This window comes from Chiloscyllium punctatum, chromosome 15, assembly GCF_047496795.1.
Source record: "Chiloscyllium punctatum isolate Juve2018m chromosome 15, sChiPun1.3, whole genome shotgun sequence".
Classification (NCBI taxonomy): Eukaryota; Metazoa; Chordata; class Chondrichthyes; order Orectolobiformes; family Hemiscylliidae; genus Chiloscyllium; species Chiloscyllium punctatum.
Genome location: NC_092753.1, coordinates 59,294,517 through 59,317,239, shown reverse-complemented (window position 1 = coordinate 59,317,239; position 22,723 = coordinate 59,294,517). Strand labels below are relative to the sequence as shown.

At 40.5% G+C, this 22,723-nt stretch overlaps 1 protein-coding gene and 1 gene segment (V, D, J or C); one reads left to right on the top strand and one right to left on the bottom strand.

Annotated features, from left to right (window-relative positions):
• Window positions 1-8,100: 8,100 nt before the first annotated feature.
• Window positions 8,101-21,156, top strand: LOC140485965 (tyrosine-protein phosphatase non-receptor type substrate 1-like; the record flags this gene model as incomplete). The annotated part of the segment is given in 4 exon segments: window positions 8,101-8,455; window positions 10,460-10,763; window positions 16,504-16,594; window positions 20,306-21,156. Coding segments are annotated over 3 exon segments (747 nt in total), but the record flags the coding sequence as incomplete, so codon positions are not given.
• Window positions 18,596-22,723, bottom strand: part of ttf2 (transcription termination factor, RNA polymerase II) — a 58,587-nt gene continuing 54,459 nt past the window's right edge. For both annotated transcript variants that reach the window (XM_072585220.1, XM_072585221.1), the window contains one exon: window positions 18,596-19,204. In XM_072585220.1, the coding sequence (XP_072441321.1) occupies window positions 19,060-19,204 (145 nt within the window). In that variant the 3' untranslated portion in view covers window positions 18,596-19,059. The remainder of the gene's footprint in view (window positions 19,205-22,723) is intronic.

Genomic DNA, 22,723 nt, shown 5'->3' with positions numbered 1-22,723 from the left:
TTATGCTGATGAAACCTTAAGTTATCTCAGGACAGTGACTTTAATGAAATTTTGGGATTTGCATGTTAATCAATCAAAACCTGCATCCTCATTCCAACCGATTAAAGATTTTACAGCCATGTTTAGTGTGCTCAACATTAAAATAGAGCTCATCCAATCCAATCTAAGTATCCTTTTAATGACATAGTAAGTTTTAATTACTTCCAAACAAAATTCCTAACCCTGAAAATTCAACCCTCCAAGGATGTGGAGCTATTCCTTTAGCTTAAAATTTTTATTTGAGATTTAAATATTTTGCTGAATATTGCATTTTATCTCTTAATCTAATTTCATTGTAACCATCTGATATTATTTTCTGTATGTAATTTTAAAAGTAAGTTAAACATCCTCATTGATATTTCCTTGTTTAGATTCTTAACTTCAGTAAGTTTCTTCAGCTGTGGTTGTTCCTTTGTAACAAGACTCTTGCCATCTATTAGTTTAATGCAGATGGTTGTACAAGAGAAATAAATAAGTCAGCAATAAGAATGCACTCCAGCCCTTCCCTCCAGCAGCACATCACCCACCACACATGAACCAAATGTTTGTTGAAGGGTTTCAAACCTAAATGTTACTTTGTTTACCTAACAGCCACAGACAGACATGTCACACATCACCTATGTGCCCTTCTGTGAGTAAATATATGTTAACTTCAAGGTGTTAATTTAGCAATGTCAGCTGGCACACTAAAAGTGTACAGGTGAAAAATAAGATGTTGTTTCATTGAGGTCCGCTGTTCAATGTTACGGTCAAACACAATGTCTTAAGCATGTGATTATATCTGCAACTAAAACAAGAGCCCACCTGTCCTGTGTTAGACTCCCTAGTACAAAGAAGAATTCTCAACACTAAACTAATCTAGGCAGGAAAATTGCGATTGAAAGTTAATAACATGTGCAGGTTTTAATTGTCTCTTTCCCGCCATGTTCAATAAAGTCCAGCAAGATTTACTTATTATGGCATTGGGTTCTATACAAATAGAATTAATATCATCTCACCTACTGTTGCAGGGCTATGTAAAAAGTCTAGAGAATGTGGTCAGGGAGTGTTGCTATTGTAGAGAGTCAGCTTAAACAGCTTGGGCTGAACAGCCTCCTTATGTGTTGTAACTATTCTATGATATAGATTCAATAATAGGAGAATTGGGTGAGTATTTGAGGGAGAAACACATTCAGGGAAAGTGGCAAATAGTTGGCTTGCTCTTTGAAAGATTTAGCATGCACTCAATGGACTGAATAATTTACTTTTTGGTTGTTCCAATCTATGAAAAAGAGAAATGGAAATAGGCTTGCACAAATATATTTTGATATTGAGTTGCTCTGTGTACTAGGTGCTGGACTTAATATTTCATTCTATATTTAATACAAGATGTTTAGTAGTGCTGTTCAGATGATCTCAAAACTGGACTATCCAAAACTAAAACAGCTCAATGCTTCAAGCAAAAGAATCAAGAATAGTTATGTATTTAATCTGATGTGCACTGGCCACTGGCAGCTGTAAGGAACAGATTAGCAATTACCTTTAATATCTCCATGACAATTAAGCAGCAACAAAAATGGCTAAAAGAAAATGATATGGAATGGAATTAGCAAACTTTGATATTGGATAATATTTGAAATGAAAATTATTGCAATACTAGTCATTACTGTAAATCAAGAGCACAACAATCCTACTGTTGAACCTTAAGGAACTGCATATCTCCATCCAGTATGTTAAAAAAAAAGTTTAACGCATTCTGTTCCATATCCTGTGCTTTTATCTTACATGTTTCAATTTTGCTAATATGTCAAGTATTATACTTTTGGATGTAGGTTTGCTTGCTGAGCTGAAAGGTTCAATTCCAGGCAGTTTGTTACCTTACTAGATAACATCTTCAGTGGACTTCAGGTGAAGCAATGCTGAAAATTCCTGCTTTCTATTTATATCTTTGGGTTTGTTTGGGTTAGTGATGTCATTTCCTGTGGTGATGTTATTTCCTGTGGTGAAGTCACTTCCTGTTGCTTTTCTCAGGGGGGTGGTAGATGGGGTCTAACTCGATGTGTTTGTTGATAGAGTTCCGTTGGAATGCCACGCTTCTAGGAATTCTCATGCTTTATACTTTATCAAAAACCTTCTGGAAGTCCGTAGACTCAAAATCCATTGCAATGCCATCATCAGCTTTCTTTATTGCCTCATCAGATGAAACTCCATCAAAGTAATCATACACAATTTGACCTTAACAAATCAAGGCTGACTCAACTTTATTAGTCCAAGTAACTGTTAATTTTCTTGCAGACTATATTTATCAAAAGGTTCCCCTCACTTATACTAAACTGACTTGGTCATGTTCGCTAAGGTTATTTCTTTCACAATTCTTGAACAAAAGTGTAACATTTGTAATTTTCTAGTCCTTTGGCACCAGTTTGGTAGATAAGTAGGTGAGAAGACTGTGCCCAAAAGCTTCATAATTTCTACCCTTCTATCTGCCAGTATTATAAATTATTTCAGTTTGGGATCGGATAAGTTACCCAGGTTAAGCCCTGCAAATCTTTCTAGTACTTCTGCTTTTTTAATCTTAACATTATCCTAACATTTCCTTCACCTTCATTGGCAAAGTCGTCTTCTATTACCAATAAGCATGATTAGATCTCAAGCATCATTTTGGCCTGCACCAATTGTTTCCATTTTAGGCATGCAACGTAGATTGTAAAGACCATATCTTTTTATGTTTCTGTATTTTTGATATTGGACTGGAAGGTTCAAAAGCTAAGGATTTTCAAAGGATTGCTGCACATTTTAAAAGCAAATAATCTGACACTCATTGTCAATGCTGTTTAAAGAGCTGTTGGTTCAAACTGTGGGGGCTGGTTAAGTTGCAGAAAAGCTAGAGAGCCAATGTGTGACAAATGGAGATTTGGCCAGAGGCATGTAGCAGATTAGTCAGTTATTGATGACAAACACTTTCTGCTTACCAAGACAATGCCATTGGCTCTCCGGTAGTTAAACAGGTTGAAGATGTGACTGTTTAGATCAGAAACCATAAAACATCTGGATGTGAAGGAGTTGTTTTTGCTCAGCAGGAAAAAGCATCTCAAGCCTAAAAATAAATGGCTTGTTCTGCCTCATCAGTGCCTTAAACTATGAATTTTAAATAATAAGTCACAGATCTTTATCATTTATCACCCAGTCACCCAGTGTCTTGCAAACAATGAAAGAACCAGGAGAAGGAAGATCAAGAAGCAGTTTCTGATCATAAGGATCATCACAGAAAGCCCTGCAAACAGGACCCACTGTGCTGCCTTCCAGTCCCCCTCTTTGCCCCTAACGCCAATATATTTTGTGTCTGACTGTATGTATGTGCTGATGGGGAGTTTATTATTGGGCTAGAGTTTTAATATTCCTAATGATGGGCTTATGCCTGAAACGTCGACTGTCCTGCTCTTCAGATGCTGCCTGACCTGCTGTGCTTTTCCAGTGCTAAATCTTTTGACTGGAAAGTTTTAACATGTGGAGTTATTAGATCAGTGGTTCATAACTGTTCTTCTTTAGGTAGAATCTATTTATTTGTAACAAAATGTAATTGTTGTGAAGTGCAGAAACCTGGGTCACGTTTTCTGTCAACCTCCATGTAAAAGAGAGCTAAATTAGGGAATTCTTTTAAATGTTTAACTTTTGTGTCAACTCCAGGAATAACGGGGCTTGATTTCTACTGTGCTACTACAGTGAGGCATAACGGGATTTTGATATGTTGTTTAGATTTGTAGGATAAATATAACCATAAATATAAGATTGCCACTGATAAATTCAATTAAGAATTCCCAGCAGAAACCTCCAAAGAGAAGTCAGATTCTGGAACTTGTAACCACATGGACTAGTTGAGACAAGTATCAGAGAAGCCAATTCTAAATAGAAGCATTAAATTACAAACAGAATAATGAATTCAGTGAATGGCGAAAACTATAGCAAATAGTTTTTAACATAGAAATGTTGGAAGTTATGCATTTGGGTCAATACTGAGTAGAACAGGATACTTTCTAAATCCTGAAAAATATCGGAGGTCCAAAGATATTTAGGATCCACATACATAGAACATGATTGTGCCATGGTCTTCTACAGAACAGATCTTCAAGCAATGCTAGCCTTTACATTTACAGGAACAGTAGGCAGTTGGGTAGAAGCCATGCTGCAGCTATGCAAAGCAATAACTTGATCGGCCCAACATCGAGGGCCGAAGGGCCTGTTCTGTGCTATATTGTTCTATGTTCTAACTGTCTGAACAAACAATGGACGGCCGCCTTCAAGTATAACTAAAGTTCGATCATAAAACCATCTGATGTAGGGCATCAACATATTCTAAAACTAATGTGAATGTTAATATCATTGTTTTTCACATAAATACTCAAAAATGGATAACTTCTTAAAAATAGCAGCAAGTTTATTTTTCTTTCGTTGATGACAAATGGTTGTTTTTCATAAATATACATAAGATCATTATGGACAGTAATTCTAATACTGCATGTTTATCGCTAGTATGATCACAAGTGTAATGAACGCAGTTTCCCCCTCTACAGATGCTGCCAGACAAGCTGAGTTTCTTCAGCACTCACGTGGGTGAGACCAGGCCGAAATGGCCAGCCTGACCTCCCGTTAACCGCCCATCCGCCCATCTCAATTCCTCCTCCCACTCCCTTACAGACATGACCATCCTTGGTCTCCTCCATTGCCACAGCCAATCAGACTGCAAATTGGCGGAGCAATAACTCATCTTCTGCCTGGGCAGCATACAGCCAGGAGGGACTTAACATGTGAGTTCTTGAATTTCAAATCACTGTTCCCCCCCTTCCGCATTCCCTTCCCAGCGCTACCTTCTTCCCACCAGTGCACAACGAACCCTTCCAGCTACTAAATGGATCTATCTTTCCCATCCACCAAGCAGGTCTTACCCACTACCTGTGTTAACACTACCTCACCATTCCGCTAGTCTCCCCACCCCACCCACTCAATCTTTATCCGTAACTCCCCCTACCCCTACATCTAGTCCTGAAGAAAGGGTAAGACCCGAAAGATTGACCTTTCCACCCCCTGATGCTGCCTGGCTTCCTGTGTTCTTCCAGCCTCCTGCTTGCCTGCCTTGGATTCCAGCATCCTGCAGTTTTCTGTCTCTATTTCAGACCGATCTCGTTCCACCACTGTTAGCGAGGTCCACTTCTCTAAGGTCAAAACAACGTACACAAACTAAATATCAGTTGTCAAGTTTAGACCACAAGTCGGTAATTCTGTTATACCGTCAGATACGCTAGTATACAAGATGAAGGAACGTGCTGTTAAGTCCGTTCATTGAGTGGCACTCAGATCACTTCAGAAAGGGTTTAAAGCTATTGACACTCGGGAAGAATCTATGACAGACCTGAATTCGTTATTTTGACAAACGAATTAATCAGTCTTAAACCTCAGTTAAAAAAAGTAAAGGGGCAGAAGAATGGTTTAACAGACTGTAAGTCCATGGTCACATCACTTGATATCGCCCTCTGAACTTCATTTACAGGTCACTGCTTCATCCCATACAACTACCACATTATTCTTGTGGGCATTAGTGTTTCTGTCGCAGTGATCTGTGTTCAGCTCCCCAAGTGAACAGTCGGTGATTAGACTATTTAACAGACTTTTTTTAACGAAAAACGTTTTCATGACTGACTTCATTTCTGAAACGTTCTGCGAGCATTGTCAACTCATGGGGATTAAGGGACGTGCATAAATAATGACACAGAGAACTTATTTGGTTATATTTACAGGTGTGGTAGAAATGATTTGTCATGACAATTTCTTCACTTAATAAAATATGTAAGTATTTGAGGTTTCAGTTTGAAACTTTGAAATAACGGAATGATTCCAAGTAAGTTTATTTCGAATCTGAGATTATTGCAAACAGGCTGGTGAGATATTGTCTGCAGGCATTGGTAGCTGAAAATGTGTTGCTGGAAAAGCGCAGCAGGTCAGGAATGATTCCTGAAGAAGGGCTTATGCCCAAAACGTCGATTCTCCTGGTCCTTGGATGCTGCCTGACCTGCTGCGCTTTTCCAGCAACACATTTTCAGCTCTGATCTCCAGCCTCTGCAGTCCTCACTTTCTCCTCGAAGCATTGGTAGCTGTCAGCTTTCAGGAAATGCATGAATTATGGAATTAAACAGAGAGCATCACGATAGCTTACTAATAGCATAAATTAAGATCAACAGTGATAACGAATCATTTAGCTAAACCCATTAGATGATGTTTAAACCATGTTTTTCAGCCCAGATCGGAGAATATCGTCAACCTTCTTCATTTGTTAGCTTATGCTTATTTTGATGATTGCTAATATAAATGGTTTCTATTGGGACAACAGTGGCTTCCCTTTAGATAGCTAATAGAATGTTCTTCTGAGTCAAGATTGATGGTCGTGTGGAGTATTTTGCAGATCTTGAAGGGATCCTCCATACAGAACACTGAAAATCATACATTTAAGCGTAAGCATAATTTTCAATGGCCGATCTCTCTGTGAATTGTATTTGTATAATTAACTTTAAGATTCTATTAAATGTCTGCTTTAGCTAAAGGCACTGAAACACAATGATACATTTTATTTTTGAGTACAATGTCGATCAAAGTCCATTTCTCAAATAGGAGTCCTCAAAATGGATATTGAATTAAATCAGAATTATTTTGATTTAACTTATATTGGACTCAGTGTTTGTGAAATGAGAAGTTATCTACAAATAAAAATATTGTTTCTCTGCAACTAACAGCATAATGTGTCTTTGGAAGTAGATCGTGGTATTGAGTCGTTTCCGTTAATTTCAACCTCAAGTTATCTCTTATTGATCAGCAGTTAGTTCAGCATGTTTACTTCTAGTGTCCTAGATTCTACAATTCTCCGAAATTATTTTTTGTAAGTTTGTTCGTAACCTTGAGGGGGAAATGCCATTCTGTGCATTTCAGTTACCAATTTTATAATTGATTATGAAATCAATAAATTTGATTCCATTTCACGAGAATAAATAAGAAGCAAATCACAGAGAATGTAATAGGTGCTTTTCAAATGCGAGTTTTATTTTCTCTTTTTCCAGTTTTTCATCAATGGTAAACTTGGATAATTTTACTTCATATCCTCATCATGTTCTTGATATGGATAATAGCTGAGGTCCTTGGCTTCCTTGCTGGATACAGTCTGTCAACCCAACAATGCCTGTTTGCATTCTGTCGATGTTACCATTACTGGTTATCATATGAACCTGAATTTGTGGTACCTCGTGTGTAGCACTTTATTCGGTGGTTTCTGAAAATCCAAATGCGTCCTCGCCCTTTATCTGCCCTTTAGCTATATCCTCAAAAACGAAAAGTTTGTGAAACAGGTTACCTTATTATGAGGTGAAAGTGAGGTCGAAAGTGAGGACTCTGTATACTTCTGATTTTCTAAGTGCAATGAAATCATGTCCCTGTTGAAAGACATTTGTATTTTCTATACCGTCTGTACACCTCAAGGAACATCCTCCACCCCAAACCTCTCCCCTACCCCAAGCTGCTGCACCCCACCACCACCACCAACAATAACCCTTAAAACACAAAAATATCACAAAGTGCATAAAGAAATAGGTGCAGAACATTTACGCACTACATTGATAATCATTTCACAACAAATCAAAATTAAAGAAACGAATCCGTACTAGAATGTGATTTTTCATAGACCCTCACGTTCAGCTGCCTCTCCCCGCCCCCCGAGTAGCGGAAATTGATGGGTTTGTGCATGTGAGAAGCAGTGAATATCCTGGCACTGACCGGTTTAGTGTTGCTATTCCTTTCTATCTGTGAGCAGCAGTGAGTGTGATGTGAGTCAGTGCACGGTCCACCCGCACCAAACTCGCTGCGACCTGAATTTCCTGCACAATGACCAACAGCTCCAAGTAACCAGTGAGACAGCGTCACCCTCAGGAACATGGGCTCAGTTCTCAGGCTCTGGCTCTTCCTCTTAGGTAAGGATTGCCTTTGATTCCAGGGAGCAGTCATTGCAGTTAGACTCGGGCTCTGTGGAGTTGATGTTCCCATTTGTTGTCACATTATGTTCCAGGGCCTGTTGTCCCTCTGGAAGTGATTGAGTCTCCTCCAGTTCTCTCCCTCCTGAGAGGGCAGACAGCTCGGATCAACTGCAACCTGATACCGGGAGAGGAGCGGGCGGAGCTGGTGAGATATTATTGGTGTCGGGCGAGAGACAATCCTGACTTCAGCGGCAACGGATCCAGGAACTTCCTGGAAAACAGCTCCCGTGTGTCAGTGTCAGAGAGTTTCCTCATCATCCGGGAGCTGCTGGTAAATGATTCTGACACTTACCGCTGTGTGGTTCTGAGAGAGAAACCTCGGCCCTGGAAATACTTTCAGGGAAATGGAACAACATTGAACATCCAAGGTAATTGTAGAAGATCCGAAATATTCAGCGGGAAGGGCTGCATCTGCAGAGAGAGAGAGAGAGAGATGACTCAGATAAACGACCTTGCTGATAAACTGTTCAACTCGTGGAGTTGCTGTGACTCAGCACGGACGCGATGGGCCAAATGGCCTGGTTCTGAGCAGTGAGCTTTCTCTGAGAAGATGAAGGGAGAGTGAAATAACTCAATATGTGAGAGAAGGAAACAGAAACAGTGCCCAGAATCACAGAGATAGAGCCCAGACTGGGATGTTGTGTGGGAGCACAGGGTCTGCCCGGGGTTTACCTTTAATCTCACATTAACCACCCACCAGCAGAACCTGCTTTTCTATCGGATCCTTTCAGTCCCATCCTTTTCAACACTTAGCTTGAAGAAAACCGCCCAAAAGACAAAGCTCTCTAAGCTGAACCCTCAAGATCCGATTTCCAACAAGTATAATGCCAAATAAAACACAATTAATGGAGATGATATAGACTTGTTAGCCAGGTGGGCTGGTCAGCGGTAAATGGAATTTAATCCTGATAAGTGTGAGGTGACCCACATGGGCAGGACAACTAAGGCAACGGAATCGGTCAGGAACGGCTGGACCCTGGGAAACATTGGGGATCAGGGGGACCTTGGTGTGCAAGTCTTCCAAGTCCCTAACGTCAGGCAGACTGAGTGGTTAAGAAGACATATAATATGTTTGCCTTTGGCATAACGTTTAAGAACAGGCAAAGTACATTATAGGAAAGGTATAACTGCATTGGAGAAGGTACAGAGGAGATTTATCAGGATGCTAAATAAAAACGGAAAGAACATCGGATGCTGTAAATCAAAAACAAAATCAGAAATCGCTGTAAAAGCAACATCAATGAAGGGAAATCAGGGTTAACGTTTCTTGTCCCTTCCTCAGAACAAATTCTGCTGAGCTTTTCCAGCAACCTCTGTTTACCAGGATTAGATTAGATTCCATACCTTCGGCCCTACAAGTCCACACCGACCCTCCGAAGAGTAATCCACCCAGACCCATTCCCTCTGACTAATGCACCTAACACTATTTAGCACGGCCAATTCACCTGCCCTGCACATCTTTGGACTGTGGGAAGAAACTGGAGCATCCGGAGGAAACCCACACAGACACGGGGAGAATGTGCAAACTCCACACAGACAGTTGCCCGAGGCAGGAATCAAACCTGGGACCCTGGTGCTGTACTAGCCACTGAGCCACCGTGCCGCCCCTGGGCTGTTACCTGGGCTGGAGAGTTTCAGTTATGAAGACAGATCGGACAGATTGTCTTGCAGTAGAGCAGAGGAGATTGAGAGGGGACATGATTGAGATGTACAAAATTGAGGGATGTCGATAGGGTGGACAGGAAAGAGCTTTCCCTCTTGTTGGACTGGTTAATGGATCAGGGAGCAGATATTTAAGGCAAGGGGCAGGAGACTGGCAGGATATGAGGGGAAAAAAAGGTCTTCAGTCAGATGATGGTGGAAATCTGGAACTCGCTGCCTGTGAAGATGTTGGAGGCAAAATCCCTGACAACATTTAACAAGTATTTAAATGTACACTTGCAATACAAGGCATACAAAGCCAACTGGATAATGGGTTCACAATAGTTTTTTTTAAAACCGGAACAGAATGGATGGGTCGAAGGACCTTTTCCTGTACTGTAGACCTCTGTGAATCCATTTTATGAAAAAGTTTACTTTTCCTATTTCCTTGAATATTCTGCTCCAAAGAAACCCAACCCGAGCACGTGTCGGGACGAAGCTGATTGATGCTCCCGGGCTCTCATTCTAACCCACATTGTTAGGAGGGGTCTGTTCTCCTTGTGGCGGTGATTTGGGAATCGGGGTACAATTTATTAAACCCATTCTGCACTGTCCCATTGAGGATCCAAGTTTCACGCTGTTTTAATCATCCCTCTCCTTGCTACCTGCCGATTTCTATTTGCTACAATGAAGATTAACACAATGTGTGTTGTTTTAATGTGTTTATTTAGCGAAACCTGAAATCTATCTGACTGCGGATCCCCAGAATGAAGGTGTTGGGATTCAGACACTGACTTGTTTGGCTGCGGGATTTTTCCCGAGGGATCTGACCATTTCCTGGATTGTTGAGGGAGATGTCTCCTATCAGGAGGAGCCGGGCTCGCTGACAGTAAACACGGACAGCAGTTACAACCTGAGCTCCCGGCTGCGGATTGCAAGGCCCCAGCGGGAGCAGGGAGCCACCGTCTCCTGTCACATTCAGCACAGGACCTTCACTGGGTCAGTGAGGACAAGGCTCGGAGATAGTCCAGGTAGGTGCCTCACTAATACTGACCACACCACAGTACTCCCAGTGAGTCCACAACAAACTGTGAAATGATAAATGTTAATGCATAGAGCGGAAGGCACAATATTAAGTGGTCGGGCAATGTAGAGAAGATTAAATGGATCAACATTGTTTGGTGAACGTACAAAAGGTGTCTACCACAGCGCGATCCAAGATATTGTCAGGAAACCAAAGGAAGTTGCCAGCACAATATTCGATTCTATTACAGGTGGATTGCCATAGCGCCTCGGCATTTATTGTAAGTTCAGACTTATTAAAACTGAATTGTTTAAATGAGAAATTAACTTTCTAAAAATGCATATCTGGTCCAAGTTTATCAAATTTGTTTAAGTAACATTTACTCATCTAAGTGAAAATATGAAGTTGAATCGCTGATTGTGCACAATTTATGAACCGCGCCCGGTTCTACCCTTTTGAGTTCTCCCATCATGTCGTGTGGCGAACTGTGCATTTTTTGATACATACCTTACTGTGTATCGTTGCTAAGTACAGTGCGAAACAGAATGTTTTCAACTGTCGTTTTTGGAGATAAAGAGTATTTTATTGCGTTTCTCCAGTCAACCTGACAATATATAGCTGAAAGGGAACGGCGCAAATGGGAGATTGGTGCGTGGAGAGTTTAAAACTATAATTTTGTTCGTAAAGCCACATCTCATCTATAAGTAGCAGTTTCTGAAACGTCCAGTGTAGTTAGAAAATGGTCCGGATTTCCCCATGGCCAGACAACCAACATTCCAGTGACTGGGAAGTGTGTGCAGGAATCCTGCGGAATCCCGATTGTAGCAGACATTGAAGATTCTGTGGGTATACCCTTTTCGCCTCGAACTCTCCAAAAGTCTCCATTTGGAGGATCCTGATGCAATTTAGTAAATTATTGCTCAAGACAGGTTAGATCTTGTAGATCTTGCCCCCCCCCCCCCCCCGCGGTTACCTGGCACACCCTTACTCCACCGATCCCCACAGGACTTACAGCCCCAGATCCTGACTGTGGGACCTGAAACCCAAATCGAATCTGACCTGTTCCCTCCTTCCCCCGACTTGCCTGGCGCCCTACCCCCTACTCAGCGGGCACCCTACCCAGCTTGTACTCCACCCCTGAGCTTGTGGCACCTGATGCGATGCTTTGTGAAAATCTGAAAGGGTAGCCAAGGGAAACACACAGATTAATGAAACTCAATGCATCCTGGAGTCTGCTGATTGGTGAGTTGGGGTGGAGGAAAGTGTTTAATTCGTTTTGTTTTTCTACCCTTCCTGTCCCGTCAGAATTAACTCTTGTTCTGTTCTTGGGAAAGGATTGACGTTTTGGTGAGTATCTGGTAAGCGGTTGTCCATTTTATTCTTAATTTTAACAGTGTATAAATTAGTCATAAAGTCGGTAAAATATATCAAAAGGAACATAAGTGTATAACATAATTGCACAATTAATTTAAACTCATTCAGAATGGGAAGGCAGGTGAAGTGTCGAGGCTGAAGTATGTGGGAGCTTCTGGATGCTATTGTGATCCAGAGCAAACACTTCAGCAGAAACATTTCAAGCTTCAGATGCTTTGGCGCAGAGTTTATGAGCTGGAAGCTGAAGGAAATTTACGAAGGCTCTTGTATCAGGAGGTAGTCTGAGCATTTAGGATAGAGTCTTCTTGTTTAATCAGGGACAGAAATATGTGTGTGTGAGGGAGGCTGATAGGGGAATCCAGAATGAAGAAATATCAGCCTCTGCAATTGTCCAATCAGTATGAGGTTCTCTTAGCTTGTTTGGGTGAATGCCCGGTCTGTATGTTTAAGTTCAAAGCGCGGGAGAAATATTTTGAAATTAGGTCAGCTGGTTTGGACCGATTAGGAGTTTTTTTTTAAAATCAGAGCACTATGTAACTTTGGAACTCCTGATCTGAGAAGGCAGATCAGAATGACTATTGAATGCTGGACGACATCTGGGGGAATAAACTGTATTTTGCTACCATTTCATATGTTTGTATGAAAATCATGGCCTGATTAATTGACTTTACAGTGAGAAACAAAACAAAAATGATTCCAATCCATCAACACTGTTTTTCTTTAAATCTTATTGCTCCCAACATGAACTGCTCATGCTGTTCAACAATGTAAGAATTTCGAGCAGGATAAATCCAACTGGTTACTTCCATAAGATCTAATTAATCTTAAGTTATGATTTTACAAAAACTCCTCCCAGACAATAATGAACATTTAACTTTCACCTCATATAACTAAAGTATGACCAGTCGTAGTAAAATGGCTACCAACTTAGAGTATAATTCTCATTTTAAATTAATGAAATAGTATTGAATTAGTTCTAAAATGTGTAACTAAATTACTCTGCAGCACATCACATTTCAAAAAATAAGAAACTTATGAAAACTTATAATTGAAAGGAATTAGTTTTACAAATATAATGAAAAAAACTTGCCTGTTAAAATGCAAATAGCATAATCAATACTATAAATAAATCTATGACTCCATTGATAGCTAGTAAGGACAAAAAAGTGTAGAATTAAAGGTGGATGATTGGACACAAGTACCCTCCTGAAACACACTCCAAAATTAGCAACTTTGTCAGTTTGACAGGAGAAATTTTCAAAAAAAGTCAAAGGTATGAATTTTAAGATCTAAATATCCATGTGCAAAAAGTAGTGCTCAGAGGATTCTGCTACGTATGCAGTACAATGAATATGCATGAAGATTCGATATGAAATACAAAAAGAGAAAGATCGAGAAATCAGCATTGAGCACAAATATGTTCACATGGAGAGCTAATCAATTACTGGGACTGAAGGCTGAATAAAAAACTGAGCAGGGGATTTGAGGTTTGTCCTCATTTCCCTGAAAACCAGTTGAACGTTAGGGTTTGGGGCCTGGCTTTGCCATTCCTCTCCCTTGTAAAATTGCTGTTTCTCTCTATACAGCTGTTATTGTTAATTGTTTTGTAAATTGTGTATTGTTTAATAAAATAAAGAAACAGGAAAAAAAATTGAGCAGATGGATAGTTGGACATTTAACCAATCAATGAACGAAATGGACTGTGGAATAGCAGTTTATTGTTAGAAGTCTTTGAGGCCTAGATTTGGAATTAATGAAAATTTTGTGCTCAATGTTTGTTTACTTTAGATTGTTTTGGGACTCAGCCATGTAAATAATGGGGCATCAAGATTTACTAAAAGTTTCTGGAATTATATTAAGTTTAAGGTAAAATCATAGCTTAAAGGTTTACACTGAGTTTTGAGCAATCCTGTGAGGTCCTTTGATAAAAGTGCTTGTATCACAATATGCTCCTGAGAAAGGAAGGATACACTTTGAAGTAAAGAGTTAATGATAGCACAAGACAAGAAGTGTTGCGATAAAACCCTGCCGAAATTGCTTAAAGCCGAGTATGAACAAAATAGGTCCAGGAAGAAGTTATCAGCATTTCCAGTCTAGAAGTTAAATAACAATCAAATTGACCAAGGTGTTAGAGAAAGGGATTCTCGTGTGTGTGTGCAATTCTGGTCTCCTCCTTATTGAATGATGTTGTGAAATTTTAAAGGGTTCAGAAAAGATTTACAAGGATGTTGCCAGGGTTGGAGGATTTGAGCTTTAGGGAGAGGATAAATAGGCTGGGGCTTTTTTCCCCTTGAGCATTGGAGGCTGAGGGGTGACCTTGTAGAGGTTTACAAAATTATGAGGGGCATGGATAGGATAAATAGACAAAGTCTTTTCCATCGGGTGGGGGAGTCCAGAACTAAAGGGCCTAGGTTTAGGGTGAGGGGGGAAAATTTAAAAGGAACCTAAGGGTTAAGTTTTTCACACAGATGTTGGTGTGTGTATGAAATGAGCTGCCAGAGGAAGTGGTGGAGACCAGTACAATTACAACACTTAAAAGGCATCTGGATGGGTATATGAATAGGAAGGTTTTAGAGGGATATGGGCCAAGTGTTGGCAAAAGGGACTAGATTAGGTTCAGACAGCTGGTTGGCATAGGCGAATTGGATAGAAAGGTCTAATTCTGTGCAGTACATCTCTATCACTCTATAACTATTGTATGTGTGATGTTTTTGAGTACTTCGCAAAATATATTTTTGGTGATGTAACTGTGTTTTGGGTACAAAACAAAAATTGATGTTTGCCTTTGCAAATTGTTTTGGGATTAATGGAATTTTACTTTTATTGTGTCTGTTAAGATATGAATTTGTTACAAGTTGATAGATTAAGCCAAACTATTTATCTTGATTTGTTTATTAATAAACTTCTGCTTTTTGTTAAAGCAAAATTTGCAGCACTGCATGCATATGTTTTACTGAGAGATCACTTTGTTACAGCTAAAACAAAACAAAATAAACTTTGATCAAACAAGTCAAGTTTTAGTCTGGGACCTGATTTCTCCAGTAATAACATTAGCTGAATCACAATACATTCCCAGCAATGTTAGCTGGCAATTCAGCCAATGTAAACAGTACATCCAGCTAAATATACCACTGTTAACCTAGACTCATCAAACTAAATTTTCCTTTGTAATGGGCAAGTAACACAGATTCCTTTTTATGCATGGCGGTTGTGAACATAAAATTCACACTCCAATTATAAATATTTCCAGTTCTCAGGAATGGTCACTCGAACCAAAACGTTAACTGATTTCTCTCCACGGATGCTGCCGGTCCTGCTGAGCTTTTCCAGCAATTTCTATTTTTGTCTATGAACATTTCCAATTGCGAAGCACAGAATTTTGGCTCATACAGAATTGCCAGATTAATATAATTTATGGTATTGTTCTAAAATCATTTTAAAATAATGATTCAAAAACCAGTTACATTTTCAATGCATGATTTTCAGACCAATAAATTATATATCTTCAGATTTACAAGTTGTTATTGCAAATGTCAGGATCTGCATCCCATTAAGATATCTGCCCTTATTGGAATGTGTTACATTAAAACCTTTTTGATTCTTTTCTTCATTTGTGTGAACAGTTTTTAAATTTAAGAGTTCTCGGTGCTTTTACTATGACTGAATGTTTACAAATGCTGCAGGGTAGTGAGAAAGGTACTGTGTTTAAGTCAGTAAGTCTTAATAGAAAATCTATTGATGCAGAGAAAGGGTAGGATGTTATTTTATGTTCACATGGGAAAATAAATTGGCCGATTGATTTAAATGATTCAAAATGTAACTGCGTGCTCTGCTTGTGGTGTAATGAAACAGCTTTTTTACTCAAGTGTTGGTGCGATCAAATTATTATCAAGTTATGCTTAAGGAAATTGCTGTAAAATAAATATCATATCCAGATTACAAGCAGGAACATTTGTCTGAACTCAAGTAATGCTAATATATTAGTTGATCGAGTGTAACATGAGTTAACTCTATTAAAATATGTTTAGCTCATTTATTGAAGGATCGAAAGACACAAACTTCCAAATTAGCTATGACAGAACATAAATTACTCAGGTAAATCAATTAATTCAAAGTAATTGTCTCTGTTTAAAAGCAAAAGGACAAAAAAGAATGTTGAAATGAGTTTTTTTTTACAACCAATTTTTCTATTCAACCTGTTCGGAGATATTATTACACACCTCTGATGCAGGTGTAACTTGAACCTGGGCAGGTTCAACTTGAACAAGGGCAGGGATACTGCCACTGCACCACAAAATAGCCCATTAAAAGTTAATATATTGTCAATCTGTTATCAAAGCCAGGTGTTCTTACCCTATGCTCTCCATTTTCAGGTAGCCGGTTTATCCCAGTACGCTACATCATCATCCTTGTGGGATTGAGTTTGTTAGTGATGGTAATGATTTATGTTCAGATTTTCTGTTAAATGGTAAGTTGTTAAAGTTTAGCTTTGTTTTGAGATATAAATTTGCATTATTTTGTTTTATTCCTCAAAAGCTCTTGTGGAATCCAGTCCCATTGAAATCAGGAGATTTGCATAAATGATACAAATTGACTTTTCTGATTTCATAAAAACTGAAACTGCAGATGCTGTAAATCAGAAGAAAGTGGAAATTGCTGGAAAAGCTCAGCAGGTCTGGCAGCAAATGTGTTCAGACGTCAGAATTAATGTTTCAAGTCAAGTGATTCTTCCTCAGAACAGATGCTGAGCTTTTCCAGCAATTTTCTTCTGTCTCTGACTTTTCTTACTAGTTTTGTTGCTAATGATTTATGATAATTTCATACAGTACCTTATAAACTCAAATTGGTCTCAGACTTCACTTTCCTCAATCTATGAAGTACTGGAGCTCCTGCATTAGTTTATGTATAACCTCTACGTACTGCCAACAGGTAAAATAATTTTCACCTGCAAGCACAGATAAGTGACAACTTTCAGGAAATGGAGGTATTGGAGAATTAAAGAAACAGATGACCTCAATTGCTTACACAATATCGGCCATTAAAGCACAACACCTTTCGAGAAGGAGAAAAAGCTGTATTTCAATGGATTTGAGCTCAATCAAAATAATTTTTAAAATTTAGGTTTGCACAAGCACACCAGCTTTCTGGTGTATTGGTGGATATTCATTTTGCTAAATACCAATTGAAAAGTTTAAGCAGGACAATGTGTTTGGGTCTTGGATCACATTAGGAAAACCAAAGACTGATGGTGCTTTGGAGTGTTAGATTTGGAAGGGATCTTCCACACAACACTTTGAAAAGCACTAATTTAAACAATTCAAAGATTTTCAACAGTTAAAATCTTTCTGGATTTTACATGAATAATAATACTTGACATAAGAATTTATGCAGAGTAATTGTTTGTTTTAGTTCTTTAGTGCAAGAAAAGAATTACCAACATTTACAATTAGAAGATAAATCAAGATCCCCTCATCAAATGGGTTTGCATAAAAAAAATTGGATTTACATTTTAGTGATTGCCTATGATAGCATCCTACAATTAACTGATCAGCTATCCAACAAGACTGAACATTTAATGCCAACTTCTGCTGAATTGTCGGCTGTTTTGGGCAACAGACTTAGTTATTGACCAATGTGTCAAGCCTACCTGAACTCATTTCATAAGAAGCCCTTCTATCATCAATGGGGATACCCACTGCAATTGGAGCTGGCATTAAACACATCTCAGAAACAGTACATTAACTCACAGGAAAACAATTTCAAAAATTGTACAACACTGAAATCACAGGTGATCTTTCAACCCCATTTGTGTCATCTTTTATTATCTCCATTAATATACCTGTCTCAGTTCTTTTGCTCCTGAAACCCTCAACCATGTCTGTGCTACCTCTAGAACTGACTACTCTTGGGTGATCTCCCATCTTTGATTCCCCCTTGAACTTGCACTCATTTAAAACTCTGCTATCCATGCCTGAGTTCTTGCTGACGTCTATTGCTTCTCAGTCAAATGGCACCTTGATTGTCAAGTTTTTACCGTGGTTTTCAAGCCCTCCAAGACCTTTCCTTTCCATATCTTTGTAATCTCATCCAGCCCACAACTCTGATCTGCTCTCCACTAATCCTGGTCTGTACCAATCAGTAATATTCCACTCTTGGTAGCCACATCTTCAATTGTCTAAGCCACCAAAACTGAAATTGCTTTCCTATACTTCACCTCACTTTCCTACATTAAAAATCAGCTTAAAATACATTTCTGAACTAGATTTTGATGATCTAACACAGTTCCTGCTTACATGAATGGGGTATCACACTTTGTTTTACTCTGCTATTTCATTACAGTAAAAGTGCTATGTTTACATAGTCTGTTAAATCCATGACAGGTTAAAGAATTGCAGGTGAAAAGCTATTGTAAGGATAAAATGGATTAATTGTTGAAAAAACAATACATATCCCAAAGTCTTGTCCAAAGTATTTTGCAAAAGAAGTCAAATTTATTTTAATGATTAACTTGCCATCTCACATTCAGTTTTTAAAGAATGGAAAGTTCAAGCTAAGCACCCATTCTGACCAAATGAAATCATACATAAAATAAAAATCATTTGCATTGGGAACACTTTCCCATCATTAACAAAAATAAAGTAGCATTTTAATTTTAAACGATGAAATCATGTAACAAATACGTTTCTCCAGGGATTGGGAAGATGCAACTTTGTGTTTCATTTTTTTTCAACAGAAAAAGTGATATACCAAACATAAACATGTACAAAAGATTGATAACTTGCACCATAATTGCACAATATTCATATTATGCTTGACACAAAAATGTTTCCAAAATACAGAAATGCCTCAAATTCTCAAATGTACAGACACATTGAGTTTTGACTATAATTTGTTAGAATATAATTTTATGGTAGGGTTGTTTTTCTTTGAAGCTCAGACACCAAACAGAATTCGCAGATCAGCCAGTGTAAGTTTAGTAAAGGATCCTCCAGTTCCTGTTAAAACCTTTTTTGCTAGATCCTTTTTCTTCTCCTGAAGCTCAAAGATCTTCTCCTCAATAGTACCCTCACAGATAAACCTAGAGAAACAATTTTTATTTAGTAAAACATTTTGTTTTGAAAAACATCTTTCATAGCGATGTCCAATTTGCTACAAAACCTCATTGCATTTGGTTATTTACAACAATTTTACACAAATTGATGAAACCCAAGTTCTAACTTCAGTCACAATTTGACTGGATCCACCTGAGATGAGTGTGAATTGACAATGATTCAAGGACAGTCTGACCCAGATAGAATGCTATATTTCCAATGATAGCAGATTTTCACCTCATTGCGGAACATAGTCTCTGTTCTTTTCAATAATGCCTGAGACCCTGATGTAGGATCTCTTGCTTATGAACTCAAATTAACTTTATAAATACAAATAATAGAGAGAATGCAAGTACTGAAGTGACATATGGCTTTGGCACAAATTGATCAGTGATGTATTTGATATTCCAATTTTTAAAGGAAATGATTTGTGAAATAACAGTAACACATTATTCAGCTGGTGAGCTCAATCCCCTGTAATGAGTTCATAGCTGATCTATGTCCTATTCTATTTATTTGCCTTGGCTCCATATCCCAAATTTCCTTCACTGAGAAAGGTCTATTGATTGGAGTTTTAAAATTAAATAAATATGATAGCATTTGAGAGAGAATTCCATAACTCCATCAGCCATTGGGTGATGTGTCGTCTCCTGAAAGGCCTTCAATTTGAAGGTTGTCTTCCCATGTCTTCACACTTTCCAACCAGCAGAACTCGTCTCTCTCCATTACTGTATTAATCCCTCTCGAAATCCTGAACTCCTCAAATCACATTATCTTACAAAAATGCGTTTTCCAAGAATATAAATCAAGCACATGCAAACATTCCTCATAATTTGACATCCTCAGTCCCGATAAATGTGCACAGCACTTCTTCCAAGGCATTTATCAACATGTGGTACCCTGAACTTTACATCATGCTCTTGATGTGGTCTAACCAAGGCTTGGACAGATGTAGTGAAACCTTATTCTCATTATATTCTAGGCCTCTAGATAATGTGATCCCCATGCAAGTCTGTAATCTGCTTTAAAACTGACTAGGAGAGGCTATAAACTGACTGTCAAATTATCACCTTTCTTTCCACTTGTAGGACTATTCAAGCTTTTGGAAATTTCTAAAGTTTATCTAGAATGGCCATGGCTAAGTGGAATTCCACTCCTATTGTTAAGGTTTACTCCAGAAAACAGGGACAATAAACTCCAAGACTCTGCAGCTTCAGGATGCGTTCAAGACTGGTTACCTGTAATGCAGTGCTAAAAACCCCTACCTTCGATTGCATGTCATTTTTTTTTTGGATTCAATTTAAACTACTTTGTTATTGTGAAAGATCAAAATTACCTGTGATTTTGTGTCAATGGACATTCACCAGTAATCAAACTACTCAAAGTTTGAAATTTTTTATTACAAACTCCTGCCTGCTTTGAGGCAGTCCGCAAACTAGAAATCAACAAGGTCGCAACTGGAGAGGAAAGTGGAGAGGTGTGGCCTTTTCAAGAAATGAGGGTTTGAGTTGTTTTTGAAAAGACTCCGAGAACCTATTCAAAACAAATGCAGCTTACCTGCAAAGAAATTGGACACCTAGCTACAGGAGCGATCAGGGCTGACTGCATGACCTGTTGAACAGTCCCTTACTTTGAATGATGACAAATTCACCTGGATTCAGATCTTGGCCACCTGAGCTTCAACTGCTGAGTGGGAAAGATACCTTGTTCACTGGACTGAAAAGTTAAGTAGATATTTGCTCCTTCCTTTCATTGTACATTTCTTTGGGGCTTATTGTATTTTTGATGTAGTGAAGAGATTTTCTGGGCAAGTGTGTGTGAGAGAGTAAATAATACTCCTTGTTTAATTCTATGAAGACTTTTAAATTGATCATGTTAATAAAGGTTTGGAAACAGACACCAGCCTTATCAAAATATTAAAACTACACTGAATACGGAAAGAAAGCCAAGAGAATTGGCGGTTTCAGTCTGTCCTTCTCTCCTGTCTAGCAAAATAAAAGGCAAAAATTCCTTTCACTTTTTTTGACTGATTTTTAACTTCAGTATAAATATTAGTTGAGTACATAGATCCCTCAAATCCCTTTGAGCCATCTGGATTTTCAATACCCTAAAAACGAACCTCAATATCCCTATCCATTAGGTTCAAAATACCTTTGTTTTCAAATCTACCTGTCACATCTTTGCAGTTCTATACTCTTGTTCACACAAATTACTATGCCAGTATCCCCATCCTTCACAGCAGTCAGCTGCTGTATGCTGAAATTTAAAAGGGCCAGAATCAGGCAGCCATTGAGAGTTGCTGTCAAAAAGATATGGTTAGCACAAGGTAAATGGGATGTCAGGCTGTTTGAAGGGTAAGTTACCAAGGGGGTAAGGAGTGGAGCAGTGAGGTGGGGTCAGGTCTGGAACAGGGAAAAGGGTGGGGGAACTCCTGTCCGAAGCAGGCAAGGTGAAAAAGTCTGACCTTGAGGGGTGGGAAGTATACAGAGGCCAAAAAGCAGGGGGGTGTGTATGCTGTGTGAGAGTGAGAGAGCGAGAGCGAGTGAGTGAGAGCGCGCGAGAGGAGAGAGATCGAGAGAGAGGGGCGCGCGCTCTCTCTCTCTCTCTTGCACGCGGAGAGAGAGCGAGAGCGCGCGCGGAGGGGGAGAGAGTGAGAAAAAGAGAGCGCAAGAGAGAGCGAGAGCGAGCGCGCGGGAGGAAGCGGGAGGAAGCGGGAGGAAGCGGGAGGGCGGGAGGAAGCGGAGGGCGGGAGGAAGCGGGAGGGCGGGAGGAAGCGGGAGGGCGGGAGGAAGCGGGAGGGCGGGAGGAAGCGGGAGGGCGGGAGGGCGGGAGGGCGGGAGGGCGGGAGGGAGCGAGGGAGGGAGGGAGGGAGGGCGCGAGGGAGGGAGGGAGGGAGGGAGGGAGGGAGGGAGGGCGCGAGGGAGGGAGGGAGGGCGCGAGGGAGGGAGGGAGGGAGGGAGGGCGCGAGGGAGGGAGGGAGGGCGCGAGGGAGGGAGGGAGGGCGCGAGGGAGGGAGGGAGGGCGCGAGGGAGGGAGGGAGGGCGCGAGGGAGGGAGGGAGGGCGGGGAGGGAGGGAGGGCGGGAGGGCGGGAGGGCGGGAGGGCGGGAGGAGGGCGCGAGGGAGGGAGGGAGGGAGGGAGGGCGCGAGGGAGGGAGGGAGGGAGGGAGGGAGGGCGCGAGGGCGCGAGGGAGGGAGGGAGGGAGGGAGGGAGGGAGGGAGGGAGGGAGGGAGGGAGGGCGCGAGGGAGGGTGCGAGGGAGGGAGGGAGGGCGCGAGGGAGGGAGGGAGGGCGCGAGGAAGGGAGGGAGGGCGCGAGGGAGGGAGGGAGGGCGCGAGGGAGGGAGGGAGGGCGCGAGGGAGGGTGCGAGGGAGGGAGGGAGGGCGCGAGGGAGGGAGGGAGGGCGCGAGGAAGGGAGGGAGGGCGCGAGGGAGGGAGGGAGGGCGCGAGGGAGGGCGCGAGGGAGGGAGGGCGGGAGGGAGGGAGGGCGGGAGGGCGGGAGGGCGGG